General features: G+C 53.3%; 2 protein-coding genes across 2 annotated transcripts in view; one reads left to right on the top strand and one right to left on the bottom strand.

Moving 5' to 3' along the window:
• Positions 1-454, top strand: part of LOC105853451 — a 2,438-nt gene extending 1,984 nt beyond the window's left edge. The window contains exon 2 of the mRNA XM_012723099.1: positions 376-454. The gene's annotated coding sequence lies outside the window, so the exon portion shown is untranslated. The remainder of the gene's footprint in view (positions 1-375) is intronic.
• Positions 1-10,275, bottom strand: part of PRDM7 (PR domain containing 7) — a 12,646-nt gene that overhangs the window by 946 nt on the left and 1,425 nt on the right. The window contains exons 2-12 of the mRNA XM_012722840.1: positions 9,904-10,077; positions 9,740-9,838; positions 9,452-9,575; positions 9,154-9,261; positions 6,820-6,872; positions 4,493-4,649; positions 3,813-3,914; positions 3,369-3,640; positions 2,997-3,064; positions 1,874-2,067; positions 1-489 (exon numbers count right to left, since the gene is read on the bottom strand). The exon at positions 1-489 is cut by the window's left edge and continues 1 nt beyond it. Coding sequence (XP_012578294.1) covers positions 1-489; positions 1,874-2,067; positions 2,997-3,064; positions 3,369-3,640; positions 3,813-3,914; positions 4,493-4,649; positions 6,820-6,872; positions 9,154-9,261; positions 9,452-9,575; positions 9,740-9,838; positions 9,904-10,077 — 1,840 coding nt within the window. The remainder of the gene's footprint in view (positions 490-1,873; positions 2,068-2,996; positions 3,065-3,368; positions 3,641-3,812; positions 3,915-4,492; positions 4,650-6,819; positions 6,873-9,153; positions 9,262-9,451; positions 9,576-9,739; positions 9,839-9,903; positions 10,078-10,275) is intronic.

Genomic DNA, 10,275 nt, shown 5'->3' with positions numbered 1-10,275 from the left:
AGGGCTTCTCCCCTGTGTGTGTCCTCTGGTGTGTGATGAGGTGTGACTGATCATGGACGCCTCGCCCACTCCCTCCGCACTCGCCTGTTACAGTTATTGACAGCCCTACCCCAGTGAATCTGCCCGTGTTTGGATTCTCTTTCTGGTCTGTGCTTGGCTCTTCCTCCATCACTTTCTCATGCTCCCTAGAGCTCCGCTTTTGCCCAGTAGGAAGGTTGGAAAAGGCCTTTGGAACCTTCTGCCTTATCTTTTTAGGCAGAGGTTTGGGCCTTTCTGTGATGCATTGTTTTTGAAGTTCATCATTCATGCTGTGGGGACCAGCATGTGGCTGCTGCCGATTCTGATGATCCTCTGATTGGCGGTGTTTTCTCACAGATGTTCCTGAGAAGGTCTGGGCAGGAAGATGGTGTCGCACATGTTGGTTGAGGAATTTCTCAGTGGAGAAGGCCAGCGAACAGGAGGGACATGGATGGATCTCTGGCTTTGGTTCTGCTGAAAGAAGTGTTTGCTGAGGATACCTGTTGACAAGGTCACCTGGGCCATAGGCCTGGTCTCCCAGTGAGCCCTTCCCCTCCCCTGGTCATTCTGAGTGTGTTGACGGTGGAAACTTTGCCTCCACCAGGTGTTTCTTTACGGTCTATGTTTCCATTCCATTTATTCACTAAATCTTCAAAACCCAGGAAGTCCACACCCAGGGCCTTGTCTACATCTCACCCAGATGAGGGCCCTGCACATGGAACCAGACATCTCTGCTCCTTGCAGACAGGGAGCTGCAGGGAGACCCCCTCACACCAGCACCCCCAGTGTCCAGGGGAAGCCCGTGAGCACCCTGGTAGTGCCGCCTCACGAGGGGAGAGGACCTGTGAGCCTAGCAGCCACTCAGCATGGAGCAGTGTGAACCAGACAGCACTGCCCAGGCCCAGCCGACTGACAGACTCGCTCCTGCCACCACACAGGCTGTGAATGGCTCCTCTTCCCCACAAATCAGCAAATATAAAAATTCCCTTCTTCCAGCCTTGCTCCTGAGGGCCACATTTGATTTATTTCATTCTGTTTTAACCTGTTTCAAAGCACACCAGAAGTCCTGTTTCAAAGTCTACGCACAGCCTTACCTCTCTGGCCTGGCCATTCCCCTCCTCCAGCACTTGGGGAATGAAGTAACCTGGGGGTGGCCCTGCAGTAGATTCTCCAAAAATTAACCAACTTGTCACTTAGAGCGCAGCATACCAGTGTGCGGCCCTAAACGACTCCATTGCTCCACCTTGCTCGGGGAAACCCCAATGTCAGTGTGGCCGGAGCCTGAGCCGCGTGTCCACCCAGCTTCCTCTTCCTCACTGCTCCCCACTTGAGCCGCGGGAGCTCAGCTACCCCAGACGCCTGCCTGCCTGCCTCCCGCCCCGCCTCCCTAGGTTTCCCTCCAGAGCCTCTGCCCGCTGTGGCCTCCTGCGGCCTTTCCCGCAGTGCCTGGACTCCCGGCGCTGGCTGCTCCGCACTGAGCTGCCATGGGCCAAGGGGGTGTCACCACCGGCACCTGGATGGTGCAGCCTGTTTTTCTGGGGCTCGAGTCCTTGTCGGGCGCAGAGGCCCGTGGCAGCCGGGGACCTGGGGGGAACGTCCTGCTACAAGCAGCTCTGGGTGAGCCAGTGGGGGCCACCTCGGTGAGCTTGCCGCTGAGACACCCCGACCTGCAGCACCCCACACTGTTGTGGATTTTGTGCGTGGAATATAAAAAGAACCGAAACTGAAATGTCATAATTCCCAAGAGTCAGTAGGCACTGAACGTCTTAATTTCTGAAGCGTCCGACTTGAAATTTTACTGAGTCTTCGTGAACTCGCCCCAGATTCCCCACCAGGCCTGGCGCGAGGCACCCACCTCTCCCAGCCAAGCGCGCTCTCTTCCAGTTGCTGCCCCACTTGATGCCCAGCTCCCGGCCGTACTCGTCACCATACCAGACCAGCAACTCACGGCCCGGCCGCACCACCCGACAGGTGCGGTAGAATATCTGCCTGTGGTACTGGAAGGCCACCAGGTTCTGCTCCTCCTCATCCCTGGCACAGTTCACATACCTGGGTTGACGGGCAAAGGGGAAGAAGGCCAGGTGGTCAGTCCCCGCGCTCCAGACTCACACCGTCTCTGTCCTGAGAGCCAACCCCTGCTGCGATGAGCCCCCTGCAGCGGACTGTCTGGCCATGCCTAAGCCCCCCAACAAGGGACGCGACACCCACCTACCCAGTGCTGCTCCCTGTGGCCCATGGGTGGCCTGTCCCTGCCACACACCCACTCATGAGGCCCACTCGGCCTGGCCTGCTGTTGCTGAGCCAGGAAGCCCCAGGCCTCTCCTGCCCTGTCCGGGGCCTTAGGTCTTGCCAGAGCCCCCAGCATCAGCCACCTATGCTGATCTCCAAGGGGCCTTTTCCATTCTCCCCATGCTTTGTCTGAGGCCCTATTCACCCCAGGTTTTCTCAGAAACCTGGGGGGCCCTTTGTCTTAGCAGCATAACATGGGGCAACCCTCGTTTATTCACTTTTGATGTTCCCTGATGAAAGGGAGCCCTGCAGGGGGCCTGAGCCGCTAAACACAGAAGCCGGGGGCAGACTGGTGCTGCCCACCCCCAGCAGGCTCGCAGGGCCAGCGCCAGCTCATGGGCCCGACACAGGTCCCTGGCTAGGGGACCCAGGCGTGCGCACAGCTGAAGAAACGGGGCAGCGTACGCAGTAGCATCTGCAGCGTGCTCCCTAGGCCACACACAGCCATGCCGACTGGGTGGAATCCACCGCCTCGGGGTAACTGAAACCCTTCTACGTTCCCCCAGTGCCCACATAGATTTATGTTTTGAGGACACTCAGTATCTTTTTCATTATCCCCCTCTGGAAATGAGAGAACACTGGGAGGTGGGGAGGGAGGTGCAGAGATTTGGAGGAGGCCACAGGGCGTGGAAAGGAATGGGAAGGCCTGAGAGGCCTCTTCTCCGGGTCCCAGAGGCCAGCAGCTTCACCTCATCCAGTTGGCCTGAGACTTGTCTTCTCCATCCACATACTCGTAGCAGTTTCTCCCTTTGGTGATCTGTGTTTTAGGAAAATAAGTTGAAGGTGTTTTTGGACAGAAGTGGTTCCCTTCTGCCACCACTGCTCTCGCCGCGTGGACTCGGCCTCCAGCTGTGGGCCAGGGCAGGGGGCTCCTTGCTCACCCTCTGGGCCTCTCATCTCTCCGTGGCCAGAAGCCAGTGACCACCCTCGTCTTCCCTGTGCTCTCACCCTCCCCGATTGCACATGGAGCTTGTGGTGAGGCGAAGTCCACACAGCATTCAGAGCCCCTGGCCCACCTGGAGAAGGCGAGGCCGTTGCCCTGGGAGGCGTGTGGCTCTCACCAGCCAGGAGTACCCGCTGTTCGCAGCCTCTTCGTCTTCTGTGACGTGGCCCTCATAAGGGCCAAAATGCAGGCCCAGTGGCAGGTCAGAGGCGTCGTTCCAGACTCCCAGCCCAGCCTTGGGGATGCTCGACGGCCCGATCCTCAGCCCAGGGGGCAGGGTGAGGGCTGAGCGCTCAGGAAGCCCCTTGTCCACCTCATTGTCTTTGACGAATGTGGGGGGCCCATGGGTAGCACAGCTGTCAACGAAGAAGTTCTGACAGTTCTCGCAGTCTGGAGGGGAGAGCAACGGGGTCGGAGGGCAGAGTGAGCACCTGTCAGGAAGCACCCAGGGAGAACCCCGCACCCTGTCCTGCCCTACGTGTCTCCAGAGAAAGCGGGTGATGAGAGGGGATTATCGGACTGAGACTCTGCGGCCTTCTCTGTGAGGGCCGGGGTCACTTACAGAGATAGTCGTCGTCCTGGGGCTCGCTGACCTCTTGGTACGCGTGGCCCTTTCTCTCTCTCAGCGCATACGTCTTCACGTCAGGCTTCTTTCTCCTCAGTTCTGAGGTGGAAAAATGTAGGTGTGTGAGGCTGGCATGACTGGAATGTTTGTTTCGGTTTTGCCAGGAAATGCAAAATCTTTCACCAAGTCATCTTCCCTCTGTGTTGTTAGTGCAGAGCAAGCAACACCCCACACTGACTTCAGATGCTTAATCCAATTTTAATTTCTGACTCTTTCCATGATCAGGTTTAACCTCCCAGCCTTGTTGCTTACACATCGGTTCACTCTCAGATTCATTTGGAAAACATTCATCGAGGGCACGTCACGTTGGCACATGCCAGGACGTGCCGTCCCTACATTGCCAGTGGATGTACTTGGCGGCTCCCACATGTCGATTCTCTCAAGCTGACTTAATGCTCTCAGATGGTGCTTGAGCTGTGTTTCGGCGCCTTCACTGTGTGGGTCACTCAGGAGCTCAGAGAATTCGCAAGCATTGCCTTGCCCCCCGCCCCAAAAAGCTTCGTAGTTAAGCTTAACCCAGCTTAAGCTCAGGCACATCCAAAGCCCACCCCACACACTACTTCATTCTTAACCTTTCAACCAGACTCGGGGTGAAACCCCAAATTATTTTCTCTTACGCAGTTTTTGTCTCGAGCGCTGTCTAGAGGTATTTGCTTCTTTAGGAAGGTTCACTGGTTTCTGGGCCCGCTCTGAGCCACTGGTGTTCAGCAAAGCCGCTATTCCTGACGTTACCTGCAAACTAGGTTCATTACTTCCTGCAGCCCTGGACAGTCCCTGCAATGTGAGAGTCAAATTAACAGACAACATGTATTTCTCTAGTCAGTCAGGGCTTGTGATAGGTTCTCACATGGGTGACTTTAGTTAACACCTCAGCAGCCCTTGTAAATAATGGAAGAGTCTGAGTTCCAAAGGTATTGCGTTCACTAAGTGGGTAATGCATGCAGGACTGGACCCCATGTCTTAAAGCTCTCTCCCTTCTGCTTTCTCTCAGATTCTCCATAAAAGTGAGAGTGGGGAGAGTGAATATTCATTCAGAAAACACTCATCGAAGGCATGTCAAGTTGGCACACGCTAGGAAGTACCATCCCTACATTGGCACTGGAAGATCAACGAGGTCTGTGAGAGGAGCACACAGCACTATTCACGTGTAAGGAGAGGAGTGTAAGGGAATCGGGAGTGATCAAGTCAGAAATATAAAGACAAATATTGGGCAATATCACATATATCAGTAAAATAAGGAGTCAAAGTGGATGTACTGATGGAGTGAAATCGTTAAAAAACAGTGAACATGGACACCCCAAAGAGGTATCCAAGGTTGAGTGGGAGTGGGGAGGGATAGGTTATGGTTAAGAAAAAAAAAGGCTTATAGAGAAAAAAAGGGGAGTTGCAGGTATTTAATGGAAGAGAAAATGTAGATAAGAGGGAACAAACAACCTAGGAAAGGAGCAGCGGCAGAAATCAAACTTCTCTTTCTTAGGAAGAGGACAAATAACTGGCTGGCAGGAAGTGACGCAACAGCTGCAAGCTGCCACGTCCGGGAAAGACTGTCTGTGCTTAGGTGAGCTGGCTTCTGCCCGCTCTGAGTGAGACTGTACTACTGTTTGGTTCTCTTTAGTTTCCTGATCCACAGACTGACACGTGGTAATTCTTAAAGTCAGAGTGACGTGAAATGTAAGTATCCCCCAAAGTGTCTTTGGGACCCTTGACAGACCTGCCACCAAAACCCCTGCATTTGAAATCTAACTCAAAGATATTATCTTCAGCATTCTTTACCCCCTGTCTTCTAGATGGACTTGTGAATGTGGAGTTGCTCATGCGAAAAACATGGGTGTCTCCAGGGTGCCCTCAGTAGGGCCTGGGCTTCTGAGAGGAATCACATCTGGACCAGGCTGCCAAAGATCTTGCAGAGGCAGAAGGCAGCTTAAACAAAGGACTCCGAACAACTTAGATTTTCCTGATTGGAGCTCTGAGAAAGCAGCGGCTACTTTCTCTGACAGAAGCAGCGTTTAAAATCATCTCAGCTGGGCAGGTTCCTTTTGACTAGTGTGTAAGTTCCTGTACAAAGTCCTCAAGTCATTTTCTTATTTGTTGTTTCTCAGTCATCAAATCTACAGCTCCCCAGAGCCTGGACCTTCCTTGCAGCTGAGTGGCAGGCTCAGAGGGTGGGTACCTGATTGCCTTCACCCTTCCACAGTACACATCATCCACCATACAGGTTGCCCATATACTAATCAGCTCTCACTAGTCAGAGGGCTCTTTGGTTTTACCACAGCAGAAAAGATCTGGGGCTGGCAAAGGGTCAGATGAAGACAGCTTGAAAGTTGAACATAGATATGAGTCCTCCAGAGGGGGAGGGGTTGGGGGAGGAAGTAGGGAGGGATGCAAGTGGAGTTTGGGGAGGGGGGAGCACCGATGACCATAACTGAGGGGAGCTACTGCCCAAACATTGACAACGATGTAAGGGAAAAGTACTATATTCAAAAAGTACAAAACAGAAAGACTGAAGTTGAAGTCAGTCAGGTGAGTGATGTTAAGATGGAGGGATAACACAATGTAAACTATAAAACTACAAAAGTTGAACTTATGAGCAGTTTGGAGAAAACTTTGGATTAGATTACACTACCGGTGATACTGAGATCTGAGTCAATTCTGTGCCTCAGTTTCCTCATCTCTATGTGATGAAAGTGAGGGGCTGCACCATGTAGGGCTGCGGTACAATTACGCGAGCTTACGCATGTCAAATGCCTGTGGTAAAGTTGGAAACGCTATGGACATAAGAGGTAGCTGCTATTGTTGCTACCCGATTATCTGCCATATGACGAGATTGTTTCTCATGTCAGACGAGGTGGCCGGCACTTCCTGGGGTTCTCTGTGTGTTCTCATGCTCTTACCTGTGTTCAGACCCATGGGGAAGACTTGGCAGCGGAATTTGGGAAATGCTTACCTTCTGGTGTTTACTCTGTTCTGCTCTGAAGGTCACCACCCATGGATGTTTGACTAAAATGTGATGAGAAATCATTGCTTTAGTTGCTAAATGTTTCCAGACTCTGGAGATTCTCATCAGGACACAGAAATTTGAACCAATTATGAATACTGGATGTAGAGACACTGGAACCCTACACACTGTGGGTGGAATGTAAACTGGGCAGCAACTACAGACACAGCAAGAGCCTCCTCGAAAAAAATTAAAGTAGAACTGCCATGTGACCCCACATTCTACTCTTGGGTAAATGTCCAGAACTCTTGAAGTAGCATCTTGAGTAAATATTTGCAAACCCATGGTCATTACTGCATTATTCACAATACTCGAGCTGTGGTAACAGCTCAAATGTCTATTGATGGATGGGTGGATAATAAAAATGTGGCCTATACATAAAATGGAGTAGTATTCCACAAAAGAAGAAAATCCTGTCATATTCTACAGCATCAGTGGACCTTGTTGATATGACATTGTGACAAACTGGTCACAAAAGACAAATGCTGCATGATTCCATTCACAGGAGCTACCTAATTAATCAAGTTTAAGGAAACAGGAAATAGAATGGTGGCTGCCAGGTAAGGGGTGAAGAGGAAATGGAGCTGCTGTTCAACAGGCTTAGAATTTTGGTCATGTAACTGAAGAAAGTTCTAGAGAGCCATTGGGCAATAATATGCATAGAGTTAAAATATGTACTGTGCACCAAAAAAATTATGAAGAGGATACATTTGTTAGGTGCTTTTTTCCTTTACATTAAAAAATTCACTGACTTGGAGTTATTATTTAATAGTTATCTATGCATATGAGAACTGGGTGTAGGCCAGAGGTGTGTGTGTGGGGGGGTGTGTGTGAGAGAGGACTCACCAGAGACAGAGTGGGCAGCAGAGCAGACAGGCTACTGAAACACACTGATGAGGAGCAGCCAGGAGACAGGAGGGGTCTTCTGTGCCCTGTGGGTCACTCCCTGGCTGGGGCTTGAACTCAGGCTACAGTGGTGATAGTGCTGAAACTTAACCCCCAGGGAAGCCTGGGTTGGACGTTTTAAATGAGCCCAGATAAAGAAGTGTAGGTGTCTGGTAAGCCAGGGGATATATGTTCCTTTCAAAACCTTTGGGGATAGCCATGTGTTCAGTTTCTTGACCTTAAGCTACTTTTAAGAGCCTAGGGCAGCAGAAATCCATAGATGGGAAACCCTAATCTAAATTGCTTTCTCCAGTTTATGCAGTTGATTCCTCTAAACACCCCCCCCCCCAGTCTAAACAGCACAGGAGGAAGTTAGCTTTAAACGTAAATTATTTTATAATAATTAACATTTCATCTGCCCAGTGGCGTTTCTGGCCAGGGATATAGGTGAGTAGCTCTCTCAAGTACTTCCCCAGAATCAAATCAGAGAATCAGGTTCATTTTGGGATAAGAAGATCACATGTTTTGAGTTAAATATACATATATAAATCATGTATCTTTACAGGCAGTGTTAATCATTTCCTCCTCCGAGACATTTAATTCTGTAAGTATCCTAAGATTAGTGTCAGAAAGCTCTTTGATGATTTAAGTTTAGAGTTTCTTTAGTTGTCCTTTTATTAATCAACAACATTTAGCAAAAATAATCTTTTAAATTTTAAACAAATAGGAAAGAATGGAAAGTTCTGCTGAGAAACCTATGTATGCATCCACTATCATTTTATCTGATGTCAACATTGTGCCACATTATCTGTGGCTTCAGATAATTTCTATTTCAAAGTTTAAAAAACAGTCCAAGAAAAAAATAAACCAAGACACACCGAAGCCACCTGCCAGCACTTTCTCTTTCTCCTACAGATGACTATTCTTCATTTGGTACTATTCACTCCTTCAGTTTTTTTTTAAGATTTATTTATTTATGCTACAAGAACTGGGGTGCAGGCCAGAGGTGCGGGTGTGAGAAGCTTCATCAGAGTAGAGCGGGGAGCAGAACAGGTGGATCCACTGAAACCCACTGCTGAGGGGGCAGCTGGGACAGGAGGGTCCGTCCCTGGTGGGGTCACACGCAGGCCACAGTGGCTGGGACAAGCTCCCCAGCACCTGCCACGAGGCGGGGCGGCCTTCAGTGTGCATAAGCTTGCTGCTCAGCCGCGTATCTAAAAAGAATTTTTGGCCCTTTACACTTTGGCATGAGCAGCCTCTTGCTATGTTTTGTATCTTATTTCCTGCACACTTGTGTTCTAGAGGAAACACTGTTTCTTTTGTGAACCCCTGATGCAGCTGAGCCCTCACCCAGGTGGGGTTCAGGAGGACCCCTTCATTCGCCAGGGGCCTCCTCACCTTGCTGCCGCGGCGTCCATTCTTCATCGGAATCCTCAGTGTCCTCTCCCTGGGGCCTGAGGGCCAGCCTGCGGCGGCACATGAAAGCTGGCCGAGGGGCTCGGAGACCTGCGAGGAAGCACATCTTGGCTGGACTGGGGATGAGCCTGCAGGAGGACAGGCAGGCAGGCAGGCGAGCCGCGGGCGGGTGTGAGGCTGCTGGCGGCCTCTGGCGCCACGGGGACCGGCCGCCCTGCAGGCTTGCGGCCAGGCGCAGGGACAGGTGGGGCCCGGAGAGCGAGGTCAGCGTCCTGGGTACCTAGAGCGAGCAGCGCCTGGTAGTTCCTCTTCAGGTTGCGGTAGCGCAGCTTCTCCCAGCGCCCCATGGCGGCCCACTCCGCCTTGGAGAAGTGCCGCGCGATGTCCCTGAAGGCGTCCTCCGCCTGCGGGGCGGGCGGCCGCGGCCAGGGAGGCCTCCCGGCCGCCTGACCATCTCAGTCCCGGCCCAGAGCCGGCGCTGGGGGCCCCAGGCCCGCCCCGCCCCCTTCCGAGACCACGGTGGGGCCCGCCAGCCCCCCCACTGCAGCTGCCAGGCCCGGGCCCTCACCGGCTTGCAGCCCGGGGCCTCTTCCTCGGGGCTCACCGCCCGGGGCCCGACGGGGCTCATGGCCGGGAGGGTGCCTGGGCCCCCGAGGCCGGACGACACCTGCAGGAGACGGAGAAGGGGTGAGGCCGGGGTCCTCTCGGGGCCCAGAGGTGCAGCGGGCGCGCCCCAGCCGGGCTGCCGTGCTCGCCGTCCAGGGAGGTCAGCAGCCGGGCCGGGGCGCCCTGGTGCTCGCTGGCCCGAGCGAAGGGGACGCTCCACGGGGGCTGCGGGTCCTCCGGGGCTGCCGGGAACCTGGGAGTAAGTACAGGCTCTGTCTTTGGGGTGCCGGGACCCTCAAACTGAGGGGAGGGGGGTCCCGGCTGAGGGGAGGGGGGTCCCAGGCTGAGGGGAGGGGGGTCCCGGCTGAGGGGAGGGGGTCCCAGGCTGAGGGGAGGGGGTGCCGCAGGCTGAGGGGGGGTCCCAGGCTGAGGGGAGGGGGGTCCCGGCTGAGGGGAGGGGGGTCCCGGCTGAGGGGCGGGGTCACCCGGGCACTGGGG

Source organism: Condylura cristata, unplaced genomic scaffold (assembly GCF_000260355.1).
Source record: "Condylura cristata isolate star-nosed mole 26May11 unplaced genomic scaffold, ConCri1.0 scaffold00009, whole genome shotgun sequence".
NCBI classification, from domain to species: domain Eukaryota; kingdom Metazoa; phylum Chordata; class Mammalia; order Eulipotyphla; family Talpidae; genus Condylura; species Condylura cristata.
Note: the sequence above shows the minus strand (reverse complement) of the source record. Positions and strands in the feature narration are given on the sequence as shown.